Genomic DNA, 16,458 nt, shown 5'->3' on the forward strand with positions numbered 1-16,458 from the left:
TGAAACTGTAAATCCTTATTAGCTTTATCAGGGATTAAAAGGTTTAATAAAATGAAGCGACATGTGCACACGCATTTGTTCTTCAATAACAGGATAGAGGGACTTAATAGACTTAGAAGACAGAGTAAACTACGAAAAGCAAAACATTCAGCACGAGATAGTTCGTGCTAATCTTGTTAAATCATTTTTCTCAAATGCAAAGTGAAGAAGTTTATTCTGAATAAAAAGAATTCTATGTTATACCAGGAATACCGATGGATTACACGAAGCCTTTAATAGGGTGTACAAAATCATCGATAATGCGTCTATCATTTCAATAACAAACGATCCAAGCTATAAACACTAATCAGGATGTGTTATTTTTATTCACTTTTGTTTTAAAATCATCAAAATCACGACAGATTTCTTATGATTCATTGTATGAAAAAGGGCTGCTGAAATATGTTAGGGATATTGTACTTTACATTTAATTTAGTACATAGATTAAGTGAGAGAGAGAGAGAGAGAGAGAGAGAGAGAGAGAGAGAGAGAGAGAGAGAGAGAGAGAGAGAGAGAGAGAGAGAATGAGAGAGAGAGAGAGAGAGAGAGAGAGTATGAGAGAGAGTATGAGAGAGAGTATAGAAATGATTAATTCCGACATAAACATATAACGTAAAATTCGCGAATACTTTTGTCATACCGCTGTATACATATATATTTACTGGTTTTATTTGTGTTTTCATATATAGTAAGTGTAATTCACCTGAAATTTATAATGGTAATTTTTTGTATAACAGTTTGTATACATTATAATATTTAAACATATTCATTTCAATCTAAGCGCCTCTTTTTCATGCGTGTCTATAATCCATCTACATTCAAAGGCGTCGGAACCGTGGGAGCTAGGGGGGGGGGGGGCTTATTCCCCTCCCCCCCCCCCCACACTTTTTTTGCAAAGTTAGACCTAACCATTAGGCACATAGCATCAGAGAGGGTTCAGCCCCCCCCCCCCCCCCCCCCACACACACACACACTTTTTGTCGCAGTAAACAGAATTGTTCCTAAATTTACATTGAAAAGATTAAAATATTGAGAAGTTGGAGTCATAGGTATACTCCCCCCCCCCCCCCCCCCACCCACGGAGTAGGAATTTCATGATTTGGAAAATTTTTGGTAGGTAACAATTTTTGTGGAACTATAGTAAACTCCCCCTCCCCCCTCCACGAATTAGGATTTTCATGACTTTGCGCTTGTTAAGATTTCTGAGGATTAGTCTAATTAGTCTATCCCCCCCCCCCACTTTCAATTTGCTTCCGACGCCAGTGACCTTTGAACCATTGTTAGGTAGAGCATTAATAGTCTAAATATTTCTCTTTAAAATTTATGCATTTTTATTCAAGGTTCTAAACCATGTCATCCAAACTTAGACCATACTCCTGTGTAACCTGTAGTAAGCGCGTAAAGACTAGTGAACGAAGACCGCTTTCTGGAAATAAAGCTCTTCGAAAATTTCTGTCCAAACGATTTGTGACTGACTTGAATGAAAGTGACGTAGTTTGTAATAAATGCAGGCAACTGTTTTACTATTCTCTGAAACAAGAATCCCAATACCCGGGACTCAATCCTAATTCTGACAAAGAAAATGTTGCCCCACTGGAAATACGTACGACACTTCCTATTCCGTCTACTGGATATCGACATGATGCTTGTGCAGTTTGTGAAAAGAAACCACGCAAACTTGTTGTCATTCCTGAACAGTCACGACTTGAGATGTTTGTACAACTTGGTGTGTTCATGAAAGAAGGTTCAAGATGTTGTCCTACTCATATTCATGGCGGGCATATGACCTCAGAGGCGTTAAATCAAGGCGTGTCGGATAGAATTAGAAAATCAACGTCTTTCAGTGTTGAAGGCATGAACCATCTCCTCGACAGTATCAGAAATTATGCAAAAAGAAATGCTTCTATTCGTCTGGATTTTGACAGCGAGGCCTCACTAACGTCAGAGGATTATCATAATCTTACAGGATTGACCCGAACCCAGTTTGATGATCTTATGGCTAATGTTTTGGAAATAAAGTCTTCAAAATCTAGAAGCATCCGCACTTGTGTTGCGATTTTGCTGATGAAATTGAGATGTGCCTTGGACAACAAGATGCTGGCTACCCTTTTTAATATGAAAAAATGGCAGGTGCGTTAATACATGTAATAATGTTCTTATTGATCATAAGTGGATTTGAGGAGGGGGGGGGGGGGTATTTTGGACTTGATAATCCCCCCTATAAACTTAATATATATATATATATATATATATATATATATATATATATATATATATATATATATATATATATATATATATAGTCTCCAAATGAAAAAGACAACTTTTGATATGTATATTTTGTTGTTTTTATAGGTACGCAGAGCCGTTTCTTCAGCCAGACGCTCCCTTATGAGTGACTTTGTACCACATAATTTAGGTTTCGGACATATTTCCCGCGAGGACGTCATAGCCAAGCATACAAGGCCACTAGCACAGGAACTGTTTTCATCTGGTCTGGTGAACTCTATCCCAGCGTTGCTTGTTTTAGACGGGACGTACATATACATCCAGAAGTCCACCAATTTCAGCTTCTCCAGACGTTCCTTTAGCTTACATAAGCACAGGCCGCTTGTGAAACCCATGATGGTTGTCACAACATCTGGCTATATTGTGTCCGTCCAAGGTCCATATCTGTCTGACTCCAAAAACAACGACGCCGGTATCCTCAACCATATGATTAAGAAAAATGCGGAAGAAATGAGGAGCTGGTTAAATGATGGTGACACGTTTATTGTTGATCGTGGCTTCAGGGACAGTGCTGATGTTTTATCTGATATTGGTATCCGGATGGAGATGCCATGTTTCCTTAGAGGTACAAAGCAACACACAACCGAGGAATCGAACAGTTCCAGGTTGATAACCAAGGTAGAATTTTTAATTGATTCAAAACATAAATATGTAAAATTAATTTGGTTCAAATTCATTATTGAATTATATGCGTTGTATATTCTGTGTATGTAAATGATGCATGATAATTTTGTTCATAATCTTTAAAAGGTGCGCTGGGTGGTGGAGTCAGCAAACGGCAGAATTAAGCGGTGGAAGTACCTTGACAGGACTGTGTCTAATACACAAATACCGTTCATAGGGGATTATGTCCGCATTGCCGCCGCTCTCTCTAACAAATACTGTCCTCCGTTAAGTTCTGGAGCAGCTGAAGATGATCAAGCAATTGCATCCAAAATGCTTTATCTGTCACAAAAAGGAAACGAGCTTCGAGAATTAGTGGAAAATGAGGGCTGGGACAGAAGATCTTCTCTGTGGAAAGCGATGGATGCCGATGATGTAGCCACCGACTTCCCCATTCTAACTGAAGAGGAAATCCGCAACATCACATTAGGAACTTACCAAGTTAAGATGGCTAAGGCCTACTCACACGAACATTTACAGGAAGATGGCGCATATGACATTCTCATAGCAGAAGATGTACAAAATATCATCGGCGCAAAGATTCAAAGTCGCCACGTTTCGGCCAAGAAATATCAGTGTTGGATACACCACCGTGAAGGAGCGATTCTTTCCTGCAAGGCAGGGTCCCGTGTAGTCGGATGCTGCGCGCATATTACAAGTGTTCTGTGGTACCTTGCATATGCACGGCACCAGTCCACACCGGTGAAAGGAGTTCGTAACTGGGCGGACCACCTGGATGATGCAGCCCGTGTTGTTGATGAGTCAGACAGTGGATCAGAGAGTCCGACGGAGGAATAAATGTTGAATGCCCTTTAAAATTGTTCTTATTAAAATCAGTGTTAATCCTATTATCTTGATAAACGTGAATTGGTTTAAAGTTTTCCACTGCTATCATTAAATGTTCTCCCTTTTTCCTTATCTCTCATGTTTTGTTATGTATATGAAATGAAAATGAACACATGAATATAGTTGACAAACAATATCAAACTGAATAATTATAATGATACAGTAGTTTTACCGGTAACGTTTATTTGCCAGTATCAAATAATTTGTAGAAAAATTACTGGAGAAAAATTGGGAGTTTTGTTTTAATGCCTACTAGGTAATTATAAGACGTAAATGAATAGTCTATCCGTGTGTGGAAATATTTAACATTGCACGATTATTTACCACATTTTTTTGACAGATTTTTTTACCACAGATTTGAGATGCAGAGAAAACGAAAGTGTGAAAACAAGACTTAGTAAGCTTAATTAAAAAAAAATCAATCGCAACTTCTCGGGCCTTTCCGGCAGGCTCGGAAAAACACCTCGAATGTATCAACATTACCGGATGTTAGAATTTTATACAAAATGGAGTCGATTCTCATTAAAATAAGTATCGGCTAGAAATCCTTATAAGTCGCTTCTGTGTTATATTTTAGGGTAAATCATTTACTTTAATGAAGTCTAGCTTACATCTCAACAGATCGTAAAATGTGTTGTATTTATATCAAGTTTTATAAAAAGGGCGTTGTCATGGACGCCTATGTAATACATTCGAGGTGTTTTTCCAAGCCTGCCGGAAAGGCCCGAGAAGTTGCGATTGAAGTTTGATACCACAATTTTGAAGAACAAAGAAACATGATTTAAACAACAAATTAAAACATTTCCGACTATAATAGTCGTATGTAGACGAAACCGCCTACTGATTTGTTACAGGTTAAAAAGACTGTAGTGGGTTTTTTTTCTAATGAAAAAAATTAAAGTATCTGATGTAAATACATTCAATATGTCTCGGTAGTAAAAGATAAACATATATTTTTGCAATAGATGAAATATTCTAACTGGAATATACGAAAAAAATTATGTATACAATAAGTAAATGAGAGAATTCGAAAGAGAGAGAGGGGGGGGGGGGGGCGTAAATAATCTAACTTTTGTTACTTGAATACGAGCGTTTTATGGTGCAGCATAAACTTTCATGTATAAACAAGTCGACTTTTTCATTCTCCCTGGACATCAAGAATAATTATTCTAAATAGCGATAGAATTAACTTAAAAAAATTGTACGCACTATCATTTATTTTTGGATGATTGACGGTTATATAACGGAAATGAGATGCGTAATTGACGTCGTGTCATATAGAACGAACGTCAAACCTAACGTAATGAATTCTTAACACCGCCTTTTAGCACTAAATCCGTGTTGTTAAACATGATCAGATATAAACAAGTTATATATCATTAGAAAGAGAAAATTCTCAACTATGACTCGTATAAACCTCATTGTCTTTCAAGATTCGGCCAAATTCCGTCAATAACGTCCCTTGTTCTTTGCCACAAACAGTTTGCCATAAGCTAATTTGCATACGAATTCTGAACTTGCCGCAAATTTGCGGCAACTGTTTGTCGCAAATTTGCAGCAAACTCTCCACAAATTTTCAGCTACTGTTTGCCAGAGGCCTTATATTATGGTAAGGGTTCATATACGAATTATATAATCCCTATCAAATAATTCTGATATGATTTGAATTATATGATAACTACTTCACATGAGAATTATATCATAATAAAATCATATCAAAATTATGTAAGATTCATATCATAATTATATGATTGTGATTTACATCAAAATATTTCCAAGGAAATTGTAGAAAAATCATTTAAGATACCTTCGAATTAATTGCGGCATGATGATTATTGGTTTGATATGACAATTTGTTTGAAATTATAAGATAATTGAATGTTTAATGAGTGGATTTCTATTGCTTTTAAGTAAAATAGGTAAATAGTGTATACATTTTAATTACTTTCCTCTATTTTTGTTTAATGAAAAAAAATCACTATTGATAAAGGCATATAGTATAGAAATATATTTTTTACGAATTATTTAATCAACTTAAGCCACGTGTTTACAATTCCGGAATGAAACCTGAATCGGCTTCGATTTTGTCGTTCACATGTATACGTCATATTTTTACGTCACAAACGCAGAAGATATCAGAAACTGCAGGATGATCTCAGATAATAGGTAAGAATATACCAGTCCTATTTCTTTTTCATTTACGAGCAATTAATTAACTCAACTGACGGTAGATTGCAAATTGATCTGCACATGCTATAGAACTGTTGCTGTGTTTTCCAAGAAAATTCGAGTAGATCGACGATCGAAATCATTCATCATTTATATTTATAAAAACTACTATATTCCTTCTCTGGAGAGAGTTGGAGTATTTATGACACGTATGAGGAAATTCAGTTACAACATTTAATGCAACGATAAACAATTTTATAATTAAAATTTAGACCTGCGTGTTAAATTATAGGTCTATCTCCAAAGAGACAGCTCTGTGCAGCTATAGCTAAATAAATTGGATTCAGATAGAAACACACTTTTGTAAAACAATCACCAACGCAAAATATATATCAATTAATGGAAGATCAAGCGATTTCTGAGCACTAAAAACTTTCAATGTGAAAGTAGCCGAAATCTAAAGCAAAGCTTGATGTGAAGCAACGAGTAGGCCTTCCTCTCAGCTGTTGAAGATCAACAGGGAATGACTCACTGAGTATCTCATGTGGCATGTCAAGCATAAAATTATGTATAACTATATCATTGACATTATTTATGTTATTTATTTACAATTTAAAAATTAATTTACTTTACAAACAGATAAAATATGTATAATGTAAATATGTTTATTGTTTATTTTTCTTCTTTAACAAGGTAACTCAAGACAAGTACTAGTATTTTTTGGAAATGACCAGTCAGTCACACAAGTGAGTGTTATTTTATTACAATTTAATTAAAACAAGTTATTCATAATTTTCTCACATCTTCAAAATAGTAGCATGACATTTATTTCTATTAAACCTTAAGTAATATTGTAGTATAAATGTCAGTATTTTCAAAAAGTATAAATGTATTTAAACTATGTTTATGTTCATCACTTTATTGTGTATTAAATATTTTTCAGCAAATTGCTATTATAGTACGGTACACAAGCTTAGTACTAAGATTTGTCTGGATGTAGTCCGAAGATGTATGACTATAATTTCAAAATCCTGGCATTCTCCTCACGTTTATAGAAAGATTGCGTCCTGCACTGAATCTGGTATGATACTTATATGACATCATGAAAATTATTTTAAAATTTAATTGTATTGTTAATACTTAATATTTAAAATTTCCAGATTCCTAAGAATGATATTAAGAGCATGTCTACGAGAAAACCATGCAAAATGTGGTGGGAGCAAGGTTCTCTGATCAACTTTATATTTTGTGTGTAACAGTGTGCATCTTTTTGAAATAATTTGCCCCATTTTTTTTTATGTGGTCAGTCTTAACTTGGTTCTGCAGCACTGTTACTAAAAATAGCATTTTGACCCTTTTAAAAATAAAAGTTTGCATAAGTCATCAAATTATTGTTAAGAATTTTGAGTTTAGCTTAAATATAAATTCAAAAAGTCATTTAGAGTTAACACTTACAAGATACACTTGTGAAAATCATTTTGTGAGAATTCCCAAATATTCCTTTTGTTAAGTGCAGATAGGTCACATATCTGGCATGTTTCCAACTTTTTGTAAAATTGTAAAAATATACATTTTTTTAATGCTTGAAAGTCAGAAAGTGGCACTTTAAATTCACTAAATCTGTTTCTAGTTACAAAAGGACATTTATCTTTACAATCTATCAAAAATCTGCCTTTGGACTCTCAATAATATTGCAAATATATTGTCTTAAAGTTGGACATTTTTCTACTTTTAAAACTCTCCAGAGTCTGTAGTTTAGCGTTAGCTTTACATTGTCACATGTATAGATGGGGAAAAAACGACATATTTGCAGGCAAACAATATTTTACTGAACTGAAGGGTTGCGTCAACACATTTCAGGTTTTATTTTTTATCGATGCCATTAAAACACGAGAAATCATGGGAAAATGGGAATTTGATAATACATGTAAGCTAAAGTGGACTTACCTATTTTGAAAAATCTTATATATCTCACTATTAATGAAAGAAAAAGTAAGAAGCTTACACACCCACCACACCCCATTATATGCCAGTGCTACACAATACACATTAAGACAGGCGGAGTACCCATTAGATACAAGAATGAATAATAACAGGGGAAAAACTACAAAACTCAAATTACTGAAACACTTAAAGCCGGGCTCTTTTGGTGTGTAATTTTACATATTGTTTACTACAGATTGACAATCTCTTTGCTCTCTCTCTCTCTCTCTCTCTCTCTCTCTCTCTCTCTCTCTCTCTCTCTCTCTGCTAATTCATAAACATAGTGATACATTATTGATCTTTTCATTTTTTTTATACTTGAACTAGTGATCTTTTAATTCAGGAAGTAGGACCAAACTTCAACCCCCCCCCCCCCCCAAAAAAAACCCCAAAACAAAACCAACCAAAAAAACCCAAAAACAAGGAAACAAAAAAACAAAACCAAAAAGATAACCTCCATGGAAAAAAAATGATAAAGCATTAAACAGTTGAATTTTACAGACGAGTTTTAAAAATGTGGAAGTGGTGTGGAACCTATTCCCAATGAATTAAATTATCATAGAATAAGGTATATTTGGTAATTATTTTTGTCCGACAGTATAACGGATTGAACTTTTATTGTTTGAAGGGTGGAGGGACCCAATATCAAACCTGAAAAATTGTTAATAAAAATATAATACATCATAAATTACGCTTAAAATTTGTAAATATCAGCATAATATCAGCGAAATATAATATAGAGACACATTTTATTAGCATTTCTTTTTTTCAATTTTTTTAATTACAAGACAATAAGAGAGTGTAAAAAATTTGACTTTTTTATTAGACTGCTACATAATTCTGTGACCAGGTCTTCTTATGATGGGTTATGATTAAATAACATCCCAAATAACAATCCCACAAAAACAAGTTATGATGTCTTTATTAATATTTGGGATAGCTTTTTTATAGTTTATGTTTATATTTCTATGCGGTTTTTGCAGGTTGAGATCCCCGGTGGAAAGGGTAACCTAACACTTCCTTTTTTCCTTTACCACTATATTTTAATTTTAAGAAAAGGCACAAACTTTAATTTTTTCCAAGAGGTGATAAACTGCTAATAGAGAGGTAGGGAGTAGAGCTCTTTATTTATTTCAGATGTACTTACTGTGTTACATTCTCAAGAACTAAAAAACCCTGGCCCCCTCTCTGTCATTTCAAGATTCCATGAATATTTTAACTTAAATTAAAAAAAAAAAAATCATAAAAAATATGTAAAGAGAAGGATCGAAGAATTGAACTATAGCTTACATTATAAATTCTTCCATCGGGCGGATCAAAACAATAATGATATGATTTAATTATGATTTTAAAATTTATATGCGAATCACATTGAAAAGGGGGGCAATTACTCACTTTTACAATTATTTGTTTGCTTAAGAAATTCAAACAGTCAAAATAAAGGCTTATAGGAGTCTAACCTTAATATTTGCAGGTGGTTTATAGATGGCCAGTGAAATATACGCGTACAAAAACGTGATGTCTATTGCAACAGACTCCGATGATAACGATGAAAAATTGCGCGAGGCATTCCTAGTGAATTCCTAATGATTTCAACATAGAACAAATAATCTTACCGTGACCAGTCTACGCTCAGGTCAAACCGGGTCCGTAGGACATCTGTCATTTTAACGATATATCATTCTATCTATTTTCAACATACCCCAATATTTACATTCCAAATATTTTTTGCATGCAAAGTGTTTGAAAAGACACTGCAGCTATAAGACTGTAACACACACAGGGTACTCAAAGGTTAGAATGACCAATTTTATTATGACGTCACAAACGTTGAACGCTGTGAAATGCAACGTCACAAGTGAGAATCAAAGTGCATGCTTGTGGCTGTTACAGTGGCTCTTCCATTAATTTGAACTTACCCTTAGGATAAAACAGATATTTTGACATATAAAGCACATTTGCAGGCAAGGCAAGAAGTTACAAAAATGTAAATATAAGCATTAAATCATTATTTTTTGAAAGATATAGTCTCATTACTGCAGCGGTGGTTGCATACAAATTTTCATAACGCGCTAGGGCGCGTTTTGAAAATTTGTATGCACACGCCGCTGCAGTTATAAGACTATATCTTTCAAAAAATAATGATTCAATGCTTAATTATAAATTAAATCTTTGTAAGAAATCAGTTCTCGTTTTTGTGGATTTTTTCAAATATAATATGATAATCTGTGAATGAGATTATCTTGGAACATTTCCCTTTCATCTATTTTAATTGCACTTCTATCACAGGTTTGTATATTTTGATTAAAAATCGTCCAAATGTGCTGCTTAAATATATCAGGACAGAAAATAGCAGTTTATAGACTAGATACAAGTCTCCATCAAACTTCAATATGTGATATAGTGAATAACACTAACAAGATGGGGCAATTTTTGTGCAATTAAAATCATTCAATATTAAAATATATATTTACAACACTCACAGCATTTCTCAGTTCTTTGTCTAAACTTGAACTTGTATAGCTTTGTCAACATTCTGACTAGTTTACCTTCTCTGCAGAAGAGCGCAACAGGGGAGACAATTCCAACAGTAGTAATGAAATGTAAATGTAATGAATAACAGTTCTTTGAGAAACAATGATAACAACTATCTTTTTTAATTAAAAGCAATGTAAGGTGGGTTTTTTTCATGTTTAATTACATATATTGACTTCAGTGGATTAAAATCGCTTGTAAAATAAAATTTTAAAATCCCACAAATTTTTAATTTATTTGAAAATGGGATGTTTTTGTTATTTTATTACTTTTTAGTCCTTGAGAGTCCAAAGATGGATCTTATATATTTGTAATAATGTATCAGACAGTTTCTTATTAACCCAAAATGCCCCATTTTCACAGAAATTCTTTCTGAAAAATTGACAAAAATAAACAATTATCATTTCTTGGCATCCTGCCAACATTTACACCATAAGGACTTCATGGTGTAAATAGAAATATGAAAACAAATATGCAACGATTAAAGGATTGAACTTCTTCTTTAAGAATATAAACTTATTTTTTTCAAATATTGTTTATACATTTTGTAATTTATTACTGAATTTGACAATTTTTCTCTTAACTTTTCTGGATTTTAGAAGCTAATTAACCAGAATGCAATACTGGCCGTTACTATAAATAGAAACATCCAGTGCAAAAACAAACATCATATATCTGACTCTAGATGGGTATCCTTTAAATCTATGATAAAATTATGTTCATTCTTGAGACTTGCTGCATATCATTGAGACTTTCCATATTTGCATGGTTTTCTCTTAGACATGTTCATAAAACTTTTAAAAGTTCATTTAATAGTTAACAACACATGAATGATTTTGCTTTTTTACATTTTGATTCTTAAAGCTATGATGTTCCTTGTCAGGATAAAATCCAAACTTGTCTTGCTCTTTGGTTAACACATCAGAAAGGGAGAAGTGGATGGAAAAACTTGAAGGGCTAAATAAACTTGGGGTAATACTTTACTTTGTCAAATTGATACTGATGTTGGACATTTAATCTCTCTCTCTCTCTCTCTCTCTCTCTCTCTCTCTCTCTCTCTCTCTCTCTCTCTCTCTCTCCCAAAGCTTGCCAATGAAATGATTTAGCAATTATTATTACATGGGAAATAGATGTGTATCAGGAGGGGATGTTCATGTTTCATTTGCAACACATTGTCACCAAATCTAGTGAATAACATTGACATATCGTCGCATACAGGAGCAACCTGTGTAGTATAGCATTGTGCTTATTTACAAATCATAAAACTGATATCTTAATTTCTCTGTGTCAAAAAATCTTTCTTTTTCAGAAAACTAATGAAGCACCAAAGAACAAGAAGAATAGAAATATATGTTATCATATGCAGGAATTAAATTTATTTTAATTCTGAGAATTGTTGTATTTTTTAGCTATTATTTTAGATTAACTCAAGTGGCGTGGAAAGGAAAACGAATAACATTTCTCAAAATCAATTGATGGGAGGTTAAACCAGCAAGTTGAGGAGTATCAACAAATGAAAAAAGGCATTTATTTTACATGTGAAATATGTGGATAGCATACATTCTAAGTATCTTATTTACTACTGAGGTTTAACATGTGTCAAATATGAGGCATATTTTGCGTTGCAAAGCTATAATATGCACACATTCATGTATTATATTCATATGATTCTCATATCATGTCAGAATTACATTATTGTCATTTATAACATACATAGTAATGAATACAGGACTTTTGCACATGTGATACAGATGGCATCACAAAATCCGTATCGGCCTCCGGAGCTGATACAGGTTATCAGCCCTCCAGGGCTGATAGGATCCGTATCACACCCCTTACGGAACTCCTCTGCCTTTTTACGCTTCGGCATTTTTGCATAATTACAGACGAAAAAAAAAACATTTGTCAGTTGCAGTCGACATTTTAAGTGCAGTTGAAAACTTCAAATGCTAGCAAATGTTTTAAAGCAGTCAACTTTTAAAACCTGATAAAATTCCGTTCTGTAGCTTCATGTTTGTTAAAACAAGAAGAACTGATATTTTTATCAAATACATGTACATGTCCAGACTTTTTTCAAATAATATGAATAATCAATTTGTTCAAGTTGATGGTTTTTAAAAAAAAAAAATTACTAAGTATGTTATAAATATAATAATAGATACCCTTTTCCATATCACAGCTTGTATTAGCCCTCGACCAATATCATCCCTCGGGCTGATATTGGAGTCTCGGGCTGATACAAGCTGTGATATGGAAAAGGGTATGAATAATTCTCTATATAAGAATTATATAATCATTATATAAGCGATCATATAATTTTGATATTATGCCCTTATCATATAATTTGCATATCATAATTTTATGATTCTCATTAGATACCTATGATATGATTCTGACATGATGCCATTTTTTATCATCTCATATGCAATTATATAAGAATAATATCATTTTGATATGGGAATGATATGTGGCGAAAGCCCCTGTAGTCCATCGACATATGTTGGAAATTTAACTTATACTGTGGTTTCATCAATATTCGTTGAATACCAATTTTCACAGATTTCGTTATCAAGTTGACCTATGAAATTTAATGTTAATTGAAGTGCAATTTCTATTAGCATTTTGTATTGATAGGTTCATTGGCTACGAATTTATGTGTCCTTGAAACTGTGATTTTCACTTTATTCACGAAAATTTATACCCTTGAATATTAATGAAACCACAGTATTTCAAAAAAGTTTAAGAAATATGAATCCCAATTGTTGCCTAAAACTAGTTTATTTCATGCCTTATCTCAAATTTTACATAATAAACCCATGTTTTTGGTTTTATTTTCTGAATTTGTAGGATTTTTCTGACAAGTGTATCAAAATTTGCGAAAAAGTTTGAGACTTTTTAATAATTCCATTAAATATCGAATCGTTAATGGATAAAGCGGTTTTTTTTAGTGCAAAAAGGTCAAAATATCAATTAGATGAAGAATTCAACATTTTTCTTTAAGATAATTTTAATCTTAATTATTTCAAATAGTATAAATTTGTATTTGAGGCCATGGTTTATTCTGATATAAAATATAGAGGGAAGAACGGTTATTTATGTGCAATCTGCACTTTCAGTGCAGTGAGGACATATCAGTACACCGTAGCGTCGAATAAAGCATATAGACCACAACATTTTGTTTTGGATTTTGGTTAAGCTATGTGTGTAGATTTAAAAAAAAATACTTAAGAAAAAAACTTAAAGACTTTTGATAGCAGGATCAAACGTCCTAAAGAAGCTTTAAAATAACGCCAAGAATCAAGAAACTACGTCATCTTTCCTCAACTTATTCTCTGTAAAATATATCATCTTTAGAAATAATTAAAACAACGCATTAACTTTTTTCAGATATGAATTAGCATACGTATATACCTGTATTTCAATGTACAATTTTGTGTTACTTTACACTGATTTTTTTTAAACGATTTTGTTTGCATCTGATATTTCTCGTACATAATGGATTGATTTTAAATGAATGAAAAGAAAGTCAATTTCTAAAAATGTCTTTCATCAGAATTTGTCAAATGTTCACGGCTTGTTTTATCAATAAAATGCTTTAAATATATATTGATGAATTTATGTAGTTTGGGAAACAAATAAAAGTATAAAAATTGTAAAAACAAAGTTGTGACTTATTTTCGGTATAGTTTAACGTTAGCATTATCATACTGATTTTTTTCTATATAAAATGTGTTTTATTTAGAGGCACATATCTGACTAAGTTCTTCGATAATTATTTTTACTAGTAGTTGAAGGTGGCCGACTTTAACTACTAATGCGCATGCTTTTGCGCATTTATGTAAAATGCATTAGTATCTTTTAGAAATAGTCTTTATATCGATTATAAAGTTAAACTCATTTAACATTTTTTTTTTAAACAAAATATAATTTCCTCGTGATTATATTCCTAAATGTTAAACACAAACACACACATAGTAATTTATCTGTTTTTCATGATATGCTCTATGTTGTATTTACATATGGGCCGTGTTAAATCTTTAATCTATAATGTCTAGTTACTCACTTTACATGACTTTAAGATACAAAGTTAACTTTAAATAAAAAAAATCGAAATTTAAAAAAAAAAAATAATAAAAAAAAAAAAAACAAAAAAAAAAAACAACAACAAAAAAAACAACAACAAAAAACAACAAATAAAAAAAAAAAAAACAAAAAAAACAAAAAAAGAAAAAAAAAACGACAAATATGTAATATATGCAAGCATGCCGCATGTCTATCATACATTTTTGTTCATTACTTTTTATTTAATATGTTTGGTTATTAATTTCAAATCCATTATATTTCAGATATTTGTTTATATTTGAGCAAGCGCTACACCTACTTCGCTGTGGATTCATACAGCTGCATTGGTTTTCTATACGGATGTCCCAATTCTTCCTATGTCTCATCTAAACTGTTTGAACGTAGGTATCAAATAATGCGACCTACATGTATATGGTTTATAAAATGAGTAAAACCAAAACAACACTGTACGGCGTTTCTTTTATTTCAAAATGTTAGATAAACCACAGATTCTTAAACAATGAATTTCCAATCAGAATTACCCTTACTAGTTGATTTTTTAATCTAATCAAAATGTCATTGTCTGCTTTGAAGTTGTCCCTTTTTAAATTTTCATTTTTTTTTTAGAATACGTTGGTTAATTTTAAAAAAAACTTTATACAAAGTAACATTGAATGAAGGGAATTCAAGATTATTGAAATAAAAAAAAAGATAAACGGAAATAAATTAGAAGTATTATAAACGTTTTGGCTTTTCTTCCTTTTTTTCTGCTTAAAAAAAACAATTAGCCAGAAAGGCTGGCGTGTGTAGCAGCAGCACCAAGTACTGTAGATTAAAGTTTGTTCAAATCATAATCCTTGGGGGTAGAGTGGGCTACAATTAAAGGTAGATTTTTACTAAGGAATAAATAGAGAAAATCATTAAAATCTTCATCTCAAAAACTAAAACAACAAAAAGGGTTCAATGTTTAGCAAAAAAATACATGGTTTAAATGTTTTTAAAAAACAAGATCTACTTTACTTTGTACAAACATTTGTTTTTGATACTTTAAAGGTAACTTTAAGTTTTGTTGCAACATGTATTTAAAAAACTGCATTACCGTCTGTCTGTCTGTCTGTCTGTCTGTCTCTCTCTCTCTCTCTCTCTCTCTGCTTTAAAGGAATATGCTTAAATAACTAAAATAGGTCAATCGAGGTGATGGTAATATTGAAGACATGTGTATATGAATTTCAGTGTATGATTAGTCACCCTAGTTTTCGAGATTAAAGCATTATATATTATATTATTTACGTAAATATGACGTTTCCTTTACTTTAGTCAGATTTAAGTTTCAGTTTTCATTGAACCTCTTTTGATTATTTATGTAGAGGCTGCAATATAATGCGGATGCAAATTTTCATTTCTCTTATAGATCCACACTGCACATCTATTGGATATAGATGTTTCCTCGCTGAACCATCTTGTCAGAGGTAAGACTCAGTAAAAAAAATGTCACTGCACTTAGGTTCATTTTTTTGGACCGATCCCGATTTTTTAAAAAAATAATTTATTCATTAATGGAAAACAAGCACACTCATAACGATATCCACAAATGTACACTAAAAACAACCCCCAAAACACACGCATACATTACGAATATTTATGAGCAACATATGTTTATATTCTCAATCAGTCATTACCCGTCTCAGACGAATAGAATAATAATGGAAAGAAAAAGAAGTAATAATTTTAAAATTAAATATAAGGAAAACAAGAAGCGATTGACAAAAATTTATTCAAAGTCAAATCTTTTTTTTAACTACCCGATTGTTTTTCAAAATTGTGCGCATTGAAACTGTAACTTGGTTTAACATTAAATTTTACCTTTAGATG

The 16,458-nt window shown here is 32.3% G+C and overlaps 2 protein-coding genes across 2 annotated transcripts in view; both read left to right on the plus strand.

Annotated features, from left to right (window-relative positions):
* Window positions 1-16,059, plus strand: part of LOC128170406 (uncharacterized) — a 45,298-nt gene extending 29,239 nt beyond the window's left edge. Inside the window, exons 3-4 of the mRNA XM_052836181.1 lie at window positions 14,871-14,987; window positions 15,998-16,059. Of these exons, the coding sequence (XP_052692141.1) occupies window positions 14,871-14,987; window positions 15,998-16,059 (179 nt within the window). The remainder of the gene's footprint in view (window positions 1-14,870; window positions 14,988-15,997) is intronic.
* LOC128170402 (uncharacterized) lies at window positions 1,283-4,215 on the plus strand. Its single transcript, XM_052836175.1, has 3 exons — window positions 1,283-2,169; window positions 2,395-2,946; window positions 3,079-4,215. Exons 1-3 carry the CDS (start codon window positions 1,390-1,392, stop codon window positions 3,787-3,789), a joined length of 2,043 nt encoding a protein of 680 aa, XP_052692135.1. The 5' UTR covers window positions 1,283-1,389; the 3' UTR covers window positions 3,790-4,215.
* Window positions 16,060-16,458: the final 399 nt, after the last annotated feature.

The sequence above is a fragment of the Crassostrea angulata genome, chromosome 2, assembly GCF_025612915.1.
Source record: "Crassostrea angulata isolate pt1a10 chromosome 2, ASM2561291v2, whole genome shotgun sequence".
Taxonomy (NCBI): domain Eukaryota; kingdom Metazoa; phylum Mollusca; class Bivalvia; order Ostreida; family Ostreidae; genus Magallana; species Magallana angulata.

What these genes read in the sequence shown, in the direction of transcription:
- LOC128170402 (XM_052836175.1), top strand. Translation starts at nt 1,390, where the DNA reads ATGTCATCCAAACTTAGACCATACTCCTGTGTAACCTGTAGTAAGCGC. An exon ending in TTAATATGAAAAAATGGCAG is followed by an intron (nt 2,170 to 2,394) that starts GTGCGTTAATAC and finishes TTGTTTTTATAG; the next exon opens with GTACGCAGAGCCGTTTCTTC. An exon ending in GTTCCAGGTTGATAACCAAG is followed by an intron (nt 2,947 to 3,078) that starts GTAGAATTTTTA and finishes AATCTTTAAAAG; the next exon opens with GTGCGCTGGGTGGTGGAGTC.